Here is a 17,868-nt window from a genome sequence, read left to right on the forward strand (position 1 = left end):
TGACAGTCTTATGGGAACTCCTTTGTAGGTAACTGTCTCCTTTTCTCTTGCTACTTCTAAGATTCTCTCCTGTTTAATCTTGAGTAATGTAATTATGATATGCCTTGGTGTGTTCCTCCTTGGGTCCAGCTTCTTTGGGACTGAGCTTCCTGGACTTCCTGAAAGTCTATTTCCTTTGCCAGATGGGGAAGTTCTCCATTATTTGTTCAAATAAGTTTTCAATTTGTTGCTCTTCCTTTTCTCCTTCTGGCACCCCTATAATTCGGATGTTGGAACGTTTCAAGATGTCCTGGAGGTTCCTAAGTCTCTCATTTTTTTGAATTCTTGTTTCTTCATTCTTTTCTGTTGAGTGTTTCTTTCTTCCTTCTTGTCCACACCATTGATTTGAGTCCCAGTTTCCTTCCCATCACTATTGGTTCCCTGTACATTTTCCTTTATTTCACTTAGCATATCCTCCATTTTTTCATCTAATTTGTGACCAAATTCAACCAATTCTGTGAGCATCCTGATTACCAGTGTTTTGAACTGTGCATCTAATAGGCTGGCTATCTCTTTGTCACTTAGTTGTATTTTTTCTGGAGCTTTGATCTGTTCTTTCATTTGGGCCATATTTTTTTGTCTGGTGTGCCTGTTACTAGTAAGGGGTGGAGCCTTAAGTGTTCACCAGGGCAGGGACGCTGTTTGTGGGGAAGGGGTCCGAGAGGGAATACCAGCGCTTGCTCTGCTCTCTGCTGGATTTCAGTCACTTCTCCCACTACCCACAAGTAAATTGGGCCCTTCTGGTGCTGATTGCCAAGTGGGTGGTTTATGTACATTCTAGGACCCTGTGGGTCTCCAACAAACTCTCCTGTGAGGCTGGGAGTTTTCCCTGCTGCCACCTCAAGCCCACACGTGTTTTCAATCAGAGGTTTGAGGCTTTACTTCCCAGAACTGGAGCCCTGGGGTTGCACCGTCTGTCTCGCTCCCTAGTTGTTCCTTCCAGTTTCACCACAGGTGAATGTGGGACCGCCCACTCCACCAGCCGCCGCCCTGCCCATCCTGCTCCATAATCTGCCACTTCGCTGGGTCCTCCAGCCGCTGCTTTGCCATGAGTCCTCTCTGTCTGGCTGCCCGTCTCCACCCCTCCTACCAGTCTGGATGAATGTTTCTTCTTTATCTCCTTGGTTATCGGACTTCCATACAGTTTGATTTTCTGTCAGTTCTAGTTTTTTTGTTTTTAAATTGTTGTCCTTCTTTTGGTTGTGCACGGAGGCACAATGTGTCTACCTACACCTCCAACTTGGCAGGAAGTCCTGATCTTCTTTTTCTTAGATGAGTCCCTTTAACATTTCATATAATAAGGGCTTGGTGATGATGAACTCCTTTAGCTTTACCTTGTCTGGGAAGCACTTTATCTGCCCTTCCAATCTAAATAACTTTGCTATATAGAATAATCTTGGTTGTAGGTCCTTGCTTTTCATCACTTTGAATACTTCTTGCCAGCTTCTTCTTGCCTGCAAAGCTTTTGAGAAATCAGCTGATAGCCTTAATGGCACTCCTTTGTAGGTAACTCTCTGCTTTTCTCTAGCTGCTTCTAACATTCTCTCTTTATCTCTAACCCTTGGCATTTTAATTATGATGTGTCTTGGTGTGGTACTCTTTGGGTCCAACTTGATTGGGACTCTGCTTCCTGGACCTGCACATCTGTTTCCTTCACCAAATTAGGGAAGTTTTCTTTCATTGTTCTTTCAAATCCATTTCCAATTTCTTGCTCTTTTTCTTCCCCTTCTGGCATACCTATGAGGCAAATTTTGGAACTCTTGAAGATGTTCCAGAGGCTGCTACCCTATTTTTGGATTCTTTTTTTTTCTTGTTGTTGATTGGTTTTTTTTTTTTGCTTCCTTATGCTACAAATCATTGATTTGATTCTCAGCTTCATGCACTATTGTTGTTTCCCTGTGAATTGTTCTTTATTTCAATGAGTAAATCCTTCGTTTCTGACTGGATCTTTTTTATGCTGCTGAGGTCCTAAGTTCCTTGAGCATGCTTATCACCAGTGTTTTAAACTCTGCATCTGATAGATTGCTTATTTCCATTTCATTTAGCTTTTTCTGGAGTTTTGATCTGTTATTTGGACCATGTTTTTTTGTCTCCTCATTTTGGCAGCCTCCCTGTGTTTATTTCTATGTATCAAGTATAGCTGCTTTGACACCATGTCTTGGTAGTGTGGCCTAAAGTAGGGGGTGTCCTATAGGGCTCAGTGTACAGCCTCCCCTGTCACCCAAGCTGGGTATTGAGGTACGCCCTTCATGTAGGCTAAGTATACCCTCCTCTTGTAGTTGAGCCTTGGTTGCTATTGGCAGATCAATGGGAGCAGTTTACCAAGGCCAGTCAGCTATGAGAATTGGCTTTGACCATTTACCACCAACCTCCACCCTCTGCAGAGGATCAGCTCTGCAGGGGCACGGTGGCAGTTCTCCCAAGGGTCTATAGCTGTCCACCATGTGTGGTGTTTTGCCCAGGGCTGCCCTTCCTGAGCTATAAAGCAATCTAAGAAGGCTGCTAGTTGTGCTGGGACTGGAGATTCCCGGGCAAAGCCAAGCTGTGAAACTAATCTAGCTGCTGCTAGTGCTGGACCTGGAGCTCACTGAGGTCAGCTATTGTGTTTAATAGGATTTAGAAAGCTGTGAAGCATGAGGCAAGGCCGGTTATTTATATGGAAAAGCAGCTCAGGTGGACCATAAATTGGGTGGGGCAGTATCTCTGGGGATCAAACAGTGTTAGCCAGGTTGAAGAAGTCTCAAATATGGTACCAGCCTGCCAGCTTCATGGCTCTGCAGGAGGAGAACTCAGAAAAGGGATAATGGCTTCTGCTCGCCTGATCCCAGACATGTCAGCCTCTCCCAGTATGCTATTGGTGCCCTTCAAGCTGCCACTCTGGCGCAATAGCTTAGAGGGAGTGGGTCTGAGTAGGTGAGTCCATGTGTGCTTTTTAAGAGGAACTGCTTGGAGCTATGGATACTTCTTCCAGTGACTCAATCCCCACTGGTTTTTGCAGCCAGTTTTTTAGGACTTATGTTCCTGGCACTGGAACCCTGGGAAGGAGGGCCTGGTATAGGGCTGGGACTCTTCACTCCCGAGGTATCCCTCCCGAACTTTTATGCAGCACATGTGTTCAAGAGACCAGCCCATTCCACATCTGTGCCCCTCCTACCAGTCTGAATGGATGTGGTTTCTTTAATTCCATATTTGTCAGACTTCCACTCAACTTGATTTGTGGTTTCTGATGTTGTTGTGTGAAGAGGCGAGCCATGTCTGCCTATGCTGCCATCTTTACCAGAAGCCTCCCCATAGATTTTGGATTGTTGTGTTTTCATTTTCATTTGTCTCCAGGTGTCTTTTTTCTTCCTTGATCTTGTTGACCCATTCATTGTTTAATAACATGTTATTTAGCTTCCATGTCTTTGTGTGTTTCTCTATTTTCATAGCACTGTGGTGATAGAAGATGCTTGATATAATTTCAATCTTCTTAAATTTATTGAGACTCGTTTTGTGTCCTAACATGTGGCCTATCCTAGAAAAAGTTCATGTGCACTTGAAAAGTATGCATATTCTGCTGCTTTGGGGTGAAATGCTCTGAAGATATTAAATCCATTTGATCTAGTGTGTAGCTGAAGGCTGCTGTCTCTTCGTTGATTTTCTGTCTAGAAGATCTATCCATTGAAGTCAAAGGGGTGTTAAAATCCATGACTATGACTGTGTTTCTGTCATTCTCTCCCTTTATATCCATCAAGATTTGCCTTACATATTTAGGTGCTTCTAATGTTGGGTGCATCAATATTTACTAAGGTTATATTCTCTTGTTGGTTTGTTCCCTTTATTACTACATAGACCTACGTTAATAGGTACAGGCCTCATGACTGGCCCTGAGCAACCTGTTCAGAACTATCAATGACCCAGAGCTTGTGGCTTCCACTGCTGGGCCTGTTTATGTGCAGAAAGAACCAGGCTGTGCACCAAGGCCAGCTTTTACCAGCACCAGGCCCAGGGGAGGTTCATCTAAAATCTCAGAGCTCCCAGAGATCACTTTAGTTGTTAAACTCAATCGTTGATAGCTTCCAGCTCTACTCCTCAGCAGCCCAGATTAAGCACCACAGAGTGGGGCAGAGTAATACCTGCAGGCAGGGCTATTGCCACTTGGAGGGGTGTGCTCTGCCTGAGACAGATGGCCTCTGCAGTATGGAAATGACTCAGCAGATACTGCCAGCTGTTCCTTCAGTTTTTGACCCAGAGCCACCAGCCCTGGATTCTCCTCATGTACCAATAGTCCACTCTGCCCTCCCTCTGCTGGAGCCCAGGTTAAGTGGCTGCAAATGGAATTTTATGCCTTGGCCCCTTAAGAGGCTCTCTGCATCTCCAGTTGTTTCTCCCAGGTGGACAGAAACCCCTCTGCTTTTCACAGCTGGATGTTATCTGAGTTCCTTTCCTGGCTCTTGTAGGCTGGGGAGTCCAGCTTGGGGTTTAGACTGTACACTTCTCAGGGGGAACCACCCAGCCACTGAAATATCCCTCTGGAACTTCAGCAGCTGCCCATGGGAGCCCAGCCAGCCCTCTTGTGCCTCCTTCGCACTACCAGTTACATCATGGTGGTTATTTTTGTCTGTCTTTGGTTATAAGGCTTCTCTCCAGCTAGTGTTTAGTTGGTTATTCTAAATGATTTCTCTACAATTTAGTTGTAATTCCAGTGGTCTTGGGAGGATGTTTGAGCAGCTTCCCCTTACTCCTCCAGCATCTTATATCTCTGTCCTCATATTTTTAATGAATCTTCCAAATCCCAATGAATAAAACTTTGGCAAGTATGATAAATAAAATAAAGAAAATAATACATCAATGCCTTTGACACCCCCTAACAAGAAACAAATGTTGGAGGGTAATTTCATTGTTACTCACTGATAATAAACCAAAGATTATTTTCCTTATTAACTATTTCCAATCCTAGAGCTGTAATTAGGGCAAAATCTACAATGAAGAGTATGTTACCTAGTAATACCACTATACATAAGTATTATCATAAGTGTAAAAATAATTAGAACCCATATTTGGGAAGATCAAGATATTTAACATAAACTTAAAAATGATATACACTATGATTTCTAAACAAGAACTTCAACCAGTTAAATTGAGCAAAATAAAAAAGGTAGTAAGAATTTGAGAAAATTATTGTTACTAATAGTACTTTTTAATGTACTATTAAAAGTCAAGTAATTATATAATAGATGTCTTCATAGAAGTGTGATATTTATGAAAGATTAATTTTCTTTAAAGAAAATGTCATTAAAATGGCACTGAAGAAGCTAATCCATTTTTGAAACTTTTATTGATTTTAAATTTAAAGCAAAATTCAGTTTGAATCACAAGTGGGAATACAATGTCTTCAAGATATTTCTAAAGCTATTATTCTACATAATGAAACAGAATTAACAGCATAGCATAATGTCATTCCAGTGGTTTATATATTTTCTTGGTATAACTTAAACTTGTTTTTTACTTAACACAATTTAATAGAACTATACAAAAAGAGAGATTTTTTAAATGACTTGCAAAAATTATCATGAATGTGCTTAAGAACACAAATCTGTAAATGCCTGGGTAAATGAGTAAGTAAAGTCTTTACCTTTACAGTGAGTTTGCAAGGCTTTACCTTTGTGAGCAAGAAGAGTAGATTGTGTTGTTTTTGTTGAAAACACTTCTTTTATACTTACTCTCTCTGTATTATAGGTATATAGAGAACCCACATACTATATTTCGTGAGATTCTGATCCACCTGATTTTCTGTGTAATGCTAGCCATACAAGGTAAGGAACTTCCCTATTGCTCCCTAATGCTACTGGCCCAACCCCAAGTTGTGATCCATTTTCATCCCTGCAGAAAGGTCTGCTGGTCCTTTTCATCAGCCCTGCCTCACCTGCTGCCAAAGAGAAAATGGACTGGGAAAATTCTTGCTATCCAACCCACTGTTTCCTTGGAGCAAGAGACAGGGCACAGGAAGGGGAGGACTTAGCTGTTAATGGATTTAGCACATACCTTACATGTGTGCTCTAGAACACAGTGTTGCCTCCAATCTCCTATCTTTCAGTCAAGTCACTTCTAACACTATAAATAAAATGTAAGGTGGTCTCAAGTCTGTATCATCAAACAAAACGCCCCTCCTGTCACAGTAACTAATCTTTCTTTGGATTAAAAAAAAAAAAAACTTCCCTTAAGGAAAAAATACCACTGGTTACCTAACCTGATTGCTAAATTATAGCTCATTTGTTTGAATGTGATTCAAAGAATCATCTAGAATTCTGTGGCAAGTACTGTGAGTTTGACTATCAAAAAAGTAACAAAAAGATAGATGGAAGGATGAATTACTGAAGGTCCAAAATCAAATTCTGATTCTAAACACAATAACAATTTTTTCTATTCAGGATTAAGCTGTCTTTAAGAGTAAAAATGATTTGGAGGTCATCCAACCCAACTTTTGTCCAGATATTACACCTCTCACATATAGTAGTCTTCTGAATTATAAAAATGTATAAAGTTATTTAAAAAAACCTACATAAATAAAAATTATCTATATATAGAAATCTATTCAGCAATTCCATAATTTAAATATTCAAATCAAATTGGGTAGAACTGGTTCCCTTTCACTCCCAGACTGTATTTACACATTAACACATCAAGTAACATTAAAACAATGAATAGACCACCTGACTCAAATGGAGAACACAGTGTTCTAACACAGTCCCTACTTTTTCCATGAACATAAAACTGCAAGTTACTTATGTGAATTATATCTCAATGATACTGTAAAAAAAAAATTACAAGTAACTTACTATCCTGGACTTTGGTCTCTCATTTTAAGGTTTGGTTCTGGAATGCAAATATGGTGTTTGAAAGCCCAATGAAATCAATCTCATATATAGTCTGTGTATATATGAATCATTTACAAGGACTGATGAATCCACTGCATCACCAATGGGAGGTTTTGGTGAAAAAGCAAATGTGTCCAACATAGAAAATAACTCTTTATTTGGTCAAAAGTAGAAAAGGTTTGACCTATTTGAAATATGAAAAAGCTGAGTATTTGCAAGATATGTGAAAATACTCAGCAAAGATACTATGAAAAGTTGAATAACAAAGTAACTTCTTTCTCAAAAAAATTATTTTAGGCCACAGTCTATAACAGAACTTATTGCTATTTGATATATCATTAAAAATAGGTTCATATATAGAAGAGCTTATGTATCAGTAATACCTCTTCACTGATACGAAACGACATGTCCCTTTTAGAAGACATACTCACTAGATCTCCTTTCTAAAATGGTATTATCATTTCCAAAACTTCTGTATCTAATTTGATCAAACTGATCTTACCCAAATCACACAAATTATAAATCAATTAAAGTTCTGATTTCATTAATTTTAGCTTGTTTCATTTCATCAGCATTTGTTTTTTTAGTTCCAAAGGCTCCAGCTGCAAGTTCTCTCTTTGTGTTTTGTATTTTCAGCATATTTTCTTCAACAGAGTCCTTAACAATAAACTTTAAAAGAAAAAAAAAGTTAAATTGGTTAAGTACTTTTTAGCTCACAATATTTAAAATCTTTAAAAATAAAAACTTGCTAAGATGGAAATGTGGGTCTACATTTTCTAGTATTATGTAGCTTTCAAAATGGTCAACATACTTACCTGGCAGGGGAGATACCATGATCACGAAAAATGGTCAACAATAATCTATTAGAAACTGTTTAGCTCCTTTTCCTGAATATACAGTGAGAATATTTAAAACACAATAACTAGAGATGAGCATTGCTTTCCTTTATCATTCAATATGGCTTTCTGCTAAAGACATAAGTTATATCTTAAAACTCCCTCATCAGAGAAGAATAGCACACAAAAAAAGCAAACTTTATAGGCAGCTCTGTTAACTGGAATATGATCAAAATACACTTACTGTATTTAAAAAGGCAAATGAGATTTTCCCAGAAATGCAAGAATGAGCCTTCATCTGGTAAAATTCGTAACATAAAAAAGTTTTTTAAAAAATGATCATCTCCACAGATGCTTAAGCATTTGATAAAATTAAACATTTATTTATTCCTGAGAAAATAGTATCTTCATTAACCTAGAAATAAGTATCCTCAACCTTATTAAGGGCATCTACTAGAAGCTTAACAAAAACAACATATTTAATATAAAACAATAAAAGCATTCCCAACAAAAAACAGTAACAAGTCAAAATGGTTACTATCACTACTGCTAGCCAACACTGTATAAGAGAACTGGTTACTGTGGTAACTAAGGGTGTGTTACAAAATGTTATCGAAATACTTAAAAAACCCAAATAGCCCTGGCCAGTGTGGCTCAGTTGGTTGGAGCATCGTCCTGTAAACCAAAAGGTCACAGGTTTGATTCCTGGTCAGGGTATGTGCCTAGGTTGCAGGTTCGGTCCCCAGTCGGGGGATATAGGAGAAGCAACTAATCGATGTTTCTCAGCATCAATGTTGCTCTCCCACTCTCTTCCTCCCTTCCCCTCTCTAAAATCAACCATGTCCTCAGGTGAGGAATTAAAAAAAAAAAGAGAAGAAAAGAAAAACATAAATGGAGATGCAACCTAAGTTCCTGTATAAGAAAACTCATTAACAAAAAAGATAGTTCTCGAATTAATCAGAAGTTCAATAAATCCCAAACAAGATTTCTTAAATGATACCTGCTAACCTAAATCCAAAGTTCAATTCAAGAATAAATAATAGTAATAACCAATACAATTGTCAAAAAAAAAAAAAGGGTAATGAGAGCACTTTGCCCTCGTATATATCAAAGCGTACTTTGTAAAACCATAGTAATTATAACAGCAATATCTTCCTGGGAATAGGAAAAAAAAGAGACCAATGGAACAGAGTAGAGTCCATAAGAGACCCATGTAATATGTATGAATTAGTTTATGATTAAAGTGAAATTTCAAATCAAAAGAAAAAAATGACTTTTCAAAACAATTGATAAAGAAGCAAATAGTTCTTTGTTTGAAAAATAAAAAGAATACAATTAGAACAATATCATGAATCATAAACAAAAAATGAAGTATTTCAAAAGAATCAGAAGTAAATATGAGATTCGTTTTTAAAATTTGAAGACAAAGCTTCCTATTCTAAGCAAAACCTTAAAATCCACAAAATACAGAGAAAAAGGCTGACATATTTTAAATCATAAAAATTTTAAAACTTTCATGACAAAAAGCACGTAAAGTTCGAATATGAGCAAGAGCCTGGAATAAACCATGTCCAATATACTTAACAAAGCATTTAAAATCAGAATGTGTAAAGGAAGCATTTATACTCAAACTGTATTCGTACTTTTTGAAAACTAGGCAAAAGATATAGACAAGCAATTCACAGAAAAAAATATTAACAGACAATAGATATGCTAAAGGCCTTAGGTAAGTGCAAATTAGAAGGGTACTTTCTTGACTATCACATAAGCATAAATTTATATCATTCTCATACATCATAAAGTCTATTTTGAAAACTTTAAAGTTATCTAATAAAAAATTCTAAATCCAGAATTCCATTTCTTAACTAATCCTGAAGAAATACTTGAATATATACACAAAGATGCAGGTCATATATGCTCATTATGGCATTGATTTTATTAGCAAATAAACTGAACTGGTTAAATAAAGTATGATGTATCTAAATGCAGGCGTTAAAAAGAATGGGTCTGTGGAGTAGTCAGAGACAGAAAGTGGAAGGGTGGTTGCCAGGAGAGAATAGTGACTTATGTGTAATGGGTACAAAGTTTCAGTGGGAGATGGAAAATTTCCGGACATAGACAACAATATGAATGCACTAATACCACTAACTGCACAGTTAATATTTTTTAATATTTAAAATATTATGTTGTTTATATCTTACCAACACACAATAGAAAAAAAGAAGAGGTTGGATCAAATGTTCGTATATGGTAGATTCTAATATATACCGTTAAGGGGGAAATATATTGTAGAATAATATGATCCCATTTATCTTAAATTTTAAAAAAGGTACACATTAAGTATGAATGTATGTAAACATAGAGAAAGGGACATTGAACAGCATATACTGAATGATTTATTGATGGTGGTTTCCTCTGAAGAGAATAAGGGTGATCTTCATATTTCAATCTTTTATAATAACACATTTGTGTATTATCTGCATAGCTTGAAAAACCTTAACAAGTTAATTTTAAAATAGATGACTTAAAACCTCACTTTTGTGATGATCACTTCCTGTTTCTGGCCAAGCCTATGGCACCTGTCAAAGCACTGATCTTCAGCAGCTGGATTCCAGGCCTAGTAAATGGAACAGGAGTTGCTTTATTACCGCCCTGATCTGCACAAGTTCGTTCATTTCAGTATTCATACACCTTTTATTGACTGAAATTTTTCTGGCTGAATTCAGATACTGACATTATAAATGCTCTGGGATGAAAAATCCACACTCCCCCTAGACTCCCAGTCACTACTATGATAGGCAGGTACTCACCCCCATCATTTTACTCCAGTATCTAATACAGGGCCTGATACATAGAAAGCACACACTATAAATGATTGTTGATTAATCACATAATAGCTTCCTGCTTTTTTTCCCCATTTTAAAGTTGATCTATGTCTGCTTAACATGGAAAAAAAAAGTTTACATATTCTCTTAAGTAACTTAATTTATATCAGAAAATATGTAATTGAGTCCATTTATGAAAAAGCTTTTCTCCTTTTGCTGGTCTTTGCTTTTTTTTTTTTCTCACTTTCCTCCACTTATTAAGTAAAAGTAATAATTTAAGTAAAAATTTTAGGAGTAATCAAAAGTCCTAAAAATTTTGTAAGACTTTGTTGAAAAAATTTTCTGTATCTATATTTGAAATCAGTTTAACTTCAAAACTGAACTAAAAAAGAAACATTAACTAACATTGGCATTATCACAGAAACTGTCTTACAGTGAAGAATAAAACAATGAATCAATCAGAAGGGAAGAATAAGCAAAAAAGATACAGAGTTTTCAGTCTAGAATGATAGGAGTCAAGTGGTCTTGAAACAGTATCATGAACTGTCAGGATAACGATCATTAAATTTCAAATTTAAACTACGGGATGATTCTTGACAACTGAAAATAAGATGTTTTGGGGAAAAGGAACATTTATACAGCAAAGTGCCACCTGAAAACAGAAACAAATGATCAATCCATAAGTAGATAAATTTATAGTATGATTTATACTATTGTGTTATTTTCTTCTTTTTAAAGTCCGCTTGACTTTAAAAGGGAAAAGCTTTTACTATTAACTTGCTGTAATTTGCATTTTGGTTTGTTTTTGGTATAGAAGTTAGACTTAAGGACATAACTCAGCTTATGATTTTCTAAAACTGATAATCATATCTTCTATTTCATAAATGGACATATTTTGAAACCATTACACCAAGAGCCCAGGTAAAATGTTCCTTTCCATTGTCTGTATTTTGCCTAGAAACCTAATGATAAGCTGGAAAAAATACATCTAGTATGACAACCAGGAATCCAATTTACCTCACAATAGTATAAAACTGATAGCTCCCATTGTCCCATGAGTAATGAAGCTATTAGCTTTATCAAAAGCACATAATGAAACATTAAAATAAACCTTAACTCTTATACAACAAGGTAAAAGATTTTCATGAGCAAATTCTTCTGACTGAATCTTATTTGGGGGGGGGGACCTAACTTTTGTTTTAAAGTTAGAAAACATTTGAAAGCTTGAAATGTTCAAAGAATCAACTTACTATGAAACTGCTAAAACATTCTGTAAGTTTTTTAAAACTATAACTGCCAAAGAGTTTAGTCTCTGACAAACTATAATACTAATTAAATTACTTTATTTGGTATTAATAGCCACTTCCTTATCTAACCAAAGAATAAAATACTTTGGGAATTAGTTCCAAAATTCAGCCTCCAGAATTTTCATTGGGTTAATTAATACAAGGTCTGTCCAGAAAAACTCAAGCCATTGTTACTATAACAAAAATGGTTTGCATGACATCAATGTAACCTGGCAGCCAAGGACGGTAGACTGGAATGCACATGTGTAAACAATGACGACTTCACTGTACTAGTCAGTGGGGGTGGTAGACACCACTTAATGAGCACATGTACTGTGGAGTTGCCTTTAGCCTAAGCAGTACTCAGTGCAATGAACCCAAGTTAGTCTAGAGTGCCTCCAGCCCAAACAGCCCCTCTGTGCAGTTAGAAAAAGGCAGTCCTGTGTGTATGTAGCTTATGTCACACAGTTTGATGAGTAAAGTTGAGAGTAAATTTTAGCTCCCACTCTATCCCAATCACACAACCTCGAATGATTGCACTGTGTTAGACAAAAAAAATTTACTCAAAACATTCTATTAATGGTATTGTTTCTAAATTGTGAGGCTGGACCACTTGCACCTGATCAACCTATGGTCTGCATAAAATATATCTTCCTGGATCTCTTATAACTCCTGAATCTCTTATGATAGAGATCAGTAATCACATCTTACCTAATTCTTTTGCACACTGAAGCTTAAAACCATTAGCACCATGATGGTAGCTACTTCATTCATTTTGTTTACAGCCAGATTCCCAGTGCCTAAGTGAGTCCCTGACACAACGCAGGATCTCATTATATGCTGGGTAAATGCATGAAACCACTACTCTTAAAATATTACAGTTAGGAGAAACTGATTCTGTATATAGAAGATAAATAGAAATGTACAGTTCTTAAGGACACGGCCTCTGATACTGGTTGGTATATTACTAGATGTCTGATGTTAGGCAAGTTATTCTACTTCTCTATGCTTCGGGTTCCTAACCTGAAAAACAGGGATAATAACAAGATCTACCTCATAGGGATGTGAGAATTTCATTTGATTGATATATGTAAAGCACTTAAAACTATAAAGGTATTTACCAAATAGTTTTTGTTCCTTATATTTTTAGAAGTAATAACATACCAGAAAGTCTACAAAATTACTTACTGGGTCCATTAAAAACACCCGAGAAGCTGCAGAAAGGTTCAAACCAACTCCACCTGCTTTTAAGGATAGAAGCATTATAGTTGGAGATCCAGCTGCAGTGTTTTGAAAACACTGAATAGATTCAACTCTTTTCTTTTGGGCCATTGAACCATCCAAACGAGTAAACACAAATCCAGAGGCTCTAATGGAGGGGACAAAAGAGACAAATAACACTTCCTATACTATAAAAACATGTAAAGTAACTACAATGGCTTCATTCAACCAATTCTTTCACTCATTTAGTTTTACAAATATTTACTAACCATCTACTACAATGTCAGGCTCTGCATTGTATATATAAATATAAATTTAACCTAATATAAATTATAAGTATATAGAAAATCAGAAATTTAGAAAAAAATTAGAAATATATATTAACCTAATATTTCTGCAGTCAACTTTTTTGCAGTAATTCAGACTTAATCTTTAAAATCCCATGCTCCCAGGAAATCTTTAAAATCCCATGCTCCCAGGAAATATCCTTTATTGTGACTCTAAATGTTACTTTAGATAGATGAAATAAATAAAACTGAAATAAATTTAAAAAATAAATAGTTTTTGCTATCCAAATCAAAACACATATAAAAATCCATTTACTGAAAGTGAGAAATACCGTTCAACTTACCTGAGTGGTGTTTCTATTAAAGACAGAAATGTCGTAAACTGAGAAACAACTAAACTTTTTATGTTGGGGTTCTTCTTTCTTAAGTCAATCAATGCATGCATTAGGGCATTGATCTGGAAAAAATCAGAACACCCATTAGGTTCCATTCTGAACTGGCAAAATACATCCAAAATTTATTATGAAGAGAAAAGTCTTGCCATGTTATTTCCCTAAAATGCAAAAGTAAAAGACCACCAATTTTTAAAATTAAGACTGAATAAATACTATCATAATCAGAAATCTTTCTCTTTCCTCTGAAAGTCACCACTAGAAATAACAAAGCCAATAACCAGCAAAAAAATATAATATTCAAATGACAGAATTAAAAGCATAATCATTATTTCTATACACAGTATTTCTTTATATAAACATAACACAATTACTCTAATATTTTACCTTTGAACTAGATGTCCATTCCATGTTAGACTTTTTCTCAGTGTCACACGCCAATTCTTCTGGAGGACATTCTAATAAATTGTCTCCATGTATATCATTTCTGCATAAAGGGCATTTAGCATGTGGCTACATAAGACAGAACAAAGTATGAGTGATACTTATCAGAGGAACAGGAATAAAAATTAACCTAAAATTTCTAAAAAGCATTGTGAATCCTGTATATATAGTAGCTACAATTCTATAAAACCTTTTATTAGATTTATCCATTTGAGACAACTCTGTACATGTGGAACTCCAGGCAGATAAAATGCTCTAATGTGGTAAGTGGGGTGGATAAACAAGAGAACAAAAGTATGTGATCTTGACTAGCACCAAGAACTTGAAACAATAAATGTTTCACTATCAGCACACAAGTAAAGAAACCATGAATAGTTTCTTGAACCTAACTACAATATAGCACACTAGTTGAAATCATTTAAAGGAAAAAAAAAATTCCTTCTTAATGGCTTGTAAAGTCAGTCAAGATCAGTTAAATCCTATCAGGTTCACGCAAAGCAGTATCTATTGTGTCCTTTGTACCAAGACATGCTAATTAATAAAAAAAATTCTGAAACTAAAACAATGTTAGAAGTCAGCACAGTGGAGTTACCTTTAAAGGAAGAGGGAGCGGGTAAATGACTGGAGAACACAAGGAGACCTAGATAGTCTTGACTTGGTGTGTTTACTTCATAACTCAGAGCTATATGACCTCTATATTTTTTGTATATGTATATTACATATCAAAAATATTTTTAAAAACTCTACCTCAGTTGAAGGACTGCTTACAGGATTATTTCACATCAAAACATTCTACTGTACATAAGAATCTAGATCTACCTTAATCGATACCATAGCCAAGAGCCACATGCAGCGATTAAGCCCTTGAAATATGGCAATGCCAAATTTAGATGTGCTATAAACATATACAATACCACTGGATTTTGAACTTAAATTCTAAGTTAAAAAAGTCATAGAAAGTAATCATTAATAATTTTTATATTTTAGATATACTTGATAAATAAAAATATATTGTAAGAATTAACTTCATATATTTCTACTAACAATATTAAAATTACCTTTGCATCTCACATTATAGATCTATTTGTTGGATAGCAATGGTATAAACAATTAGAACTAGAATAATGACTGTGAAACATGCTACCAAAAATATAATGTATTTTTATGTTAAAAGGGCCTAATTATAAGAAATACATCACCTTTTAAAAGAATGATATAATTAACAATGAAAGGTACATTAGTAAATCCAAGCACAAAACCCTTACAGTCTTTTGGACTTGAGTTTTCATTACATTCAAAACAGGTGTGCCGCTCCATCAAACACTCAATTTGTACTGAGCATTAAAACTAACCTGCTCATTCTGAATGACTTGGCAAATACAGGGTTTACAGAAGACATGTGCACAATGTGTTATGACAGGAACTGTTAAAGAATCCAAGCAAATTGCACATTCTTCATCGGAACCTGAGCTCAGAATTAACTTCATCTTCCGTATTAACTTCTTTCGTAGTTCTTCAGGTGTATCATTTCCTAGAGAAAATGCTGAAAAATTAATTTCAGAACAAAATTTGTAATATGACAAGTTAATCTTCCTTATACAGGAAAAAGTTTTGTTTGCGTAGTTTTAGTCTTTTTCTATTATAGGCAACAAGCGTGATTTAAATTTGAAATTTTAAGAAAAATTCAGTAGCTAAAATAGTAGCCAGCCCACATAATACACCTTACACAGAAACATCATTATAACACAAGCTGCACATACTACCACACAATGAAAGGTAGATCCAATCTGAACCTTTCATCTAAGAGTAGCTATCAGTGGAAATCCTGGAAGACTTCATTAATATCTCAGTTCACTGGTATGAGATTTTGAGGTATATTCCCATTTCAGTCCTATACTAAAAACAATGTCTATTTGACAAATAAACTAAATTTAACCAATATGAAAAATTTCTCCTTCTGATTTAAATATCTCTAACAAATGTAATGGTGTAAACCAATCCTATTTACCTACCTGAGGGAACACTGGAAGACACCGCGTTTGTAAGAAGGTGAGTATGACAACAGATCTGCCGCAATCTGAGGAGAAGACCCAGGACATCTGCATAGTGCGCGAGGACGGTCCCTTCATTAAAATACCTACAAGTAAAAATGTTAAATATTACAATATTTCCTATTCTAAAACAATGGAATGAAAATGGCATTGTTCTTGTCTTCTGTGGAAATCACATTAAAAAAAGAATAAAAAAACAGAAAAGGAAATTATTTTTAATGAAATCAGGAGAGAACTGTAACAAAAAAGTAAAACATATGAGAAACAGCTGCCAACTGCAGTGTAGTTGGACAGGAAGATGTGGAAAGACAGGACTGCAGATCTCAAACAGACCTTCCAGGGCACAGTTCTTCAAAACAGACTACATGCCCTGAGGTGAAAATCAACTTCTCTCAAATGCAAAATCAAAAACGGGGTGCATGACTGGTGGCTTGAATTTCCCTGGACAAGTTTTATTCTAAGGAAGAGGGAAGGTAAACTGAATAAAGAAACACACAGACCTACTGTGTTTTCAGAAAAGACTATGCGCACAGCATTCCACATTGTAAGGAATCTTAAAGCTTCTCATTAGATACGTGACCACAGGCAAAACCTAAAAGAACTGACATGTAACCCTGAGTCATAAATAGGGATATTTCCTTCTAGTCTGGAGCACAGCTAGGACCCCACACCCCTTATGTGAATCTCCTGCAAATAGCTAGTCAGAAAAAACTCAAGACATTCATTTATAAGTCACAATCAGCAAAGAGTAAGAGAGGGAACAAATAGCAGTGAAAGAAAACTCACCAGAAAAATGTTGACACAGAGCAAATAAAAATTATAACCAAGAGTACTGCTGTGATATAACACCACTCAATAAAACAATTCCTAAAGTAATTAAAAAAAAAAAACGTTATCTTAAAGCAGAGACAAAGTGCCTTGAAAAGGTAGAGCAAAGCAATGCAGAGAATTCTGCTTAGTACAGCTTGAATGGGAAAGAAAAAAATGAACCATCAGAGAAATAGAATGCAGCATTTAAAAAGAGTCTAGCCACAGATAAAAACACAGAAAACAATGTGGAAAAGGATTGAGAAAAAGAAAATTAAACAGAAAGATGTAAAGAATTATAATAGCATGACAGCTACAGGAAAAAAACACCCAAAATACACAGAAATATAATAATGAAACAGAAAACAATATTTAAAGAACTTTCAAAGCCTGGAATACACAGATTTAAATGGTATATATTCCAGGGAAAAAAATCAAGAGGGGTCCTGGTCAAATTGCTGGATTTTAAAGAAAAAATAAAGTTAGAGTTTTCCATAGAAACATTCAATATAAAATACAGTATACCAATGACAATACAGGCTCTGAAGGAAGAATGAGTAATCCAAAATTTATATACTAAGCCAACCTGATAATATTTAAATAGTGAAGCAATAAAAGAAATTTAGCCTAATAAGTAGAGCACAGACTCTATAGAGCTGGACTGTCATGAGTTCAAAACCTAACTCTGGCCCTGGCTGGTGTGGTTCAGTGGATTGAGTGCTGGCCTGTGAACCAAAGGGTCACCAGTTTGATTCCCAGTCAGGGCATGTGCTTGGGTTGCATGCCAGGTTCCTTGGCGGGGGGGCGTATGAGGGGCAAGCAC

The 17,868-nt window shown here is 35.8% G+C and overlaps 1 protein-coding gene across 4 annotated transcripts in view; it reads right to left on the reverse strand.

Annotated features, from left to right (window-relative positions):
- Window positions 1-5,337: 5,337 nt before the first annotated feature.
- The window catches only part of HLTF (helicase like transcription factor), a 64,149-nt gene continuing 51,618 nt past the window's right edge, over window positions 5,338-17,868 (reverse strand). For 2 of the 4 annotated variants that reach the window (XM_024556311.4, XM_024556310.4), the window contains exons 19-25: window positions 16,200-16,324; window positions 15,540-15,718; window positions 14,131-14,256; window positions 13,696-13,808; window positions 13,032-13,212; window positions 10,269-10,349; window positions 5,338-7,565 (exon numbers count right to left, since the gene is read on the reverse strand). In XM_024556311.4, coding sequence (XP_024412079.1) covers window positions 7,413-7,565; window positions 10,269-10,349; window positions 13,032-13,212; window positions 13,696-13,808; window positions 14,131-14,256; window positions 15,540-15,718; window positions 16,200-16,324 — 958 coding nt within the window. In that variant the 3' untranslated portion in view covers window positions 5,338-7,412. Of the gene's footprint in view, window positions 7,566-10,268; window positions 10,350-13,031; window positions 13,213-13,695; window positions 13,809-14,130; window positions 14,257-15,539; window positions 15,731-16,199; window positions 16,325-17,868 lie in introns of all 4 variants that reach the window. The other 2 variants (XM_053918242.2, XM_024556309.3) reach the window with 1 other exon arrangement.

This window comes from Desmodus rotundus, chromosome 2 (assembly GCF_022682495.2).
Source record: "Desmodus rotundus isolate HL8 chromosome 2, HLdesRot8A.1, whole genome shotgun sequence".
NCBI classification, from domain to species: domain Eukaryota; kingdom Metazoa; phylum Chordata; class Mammalia; order Chiroptera; family Phyllostomidae; genus Desmodus; species Desmodus rotundus.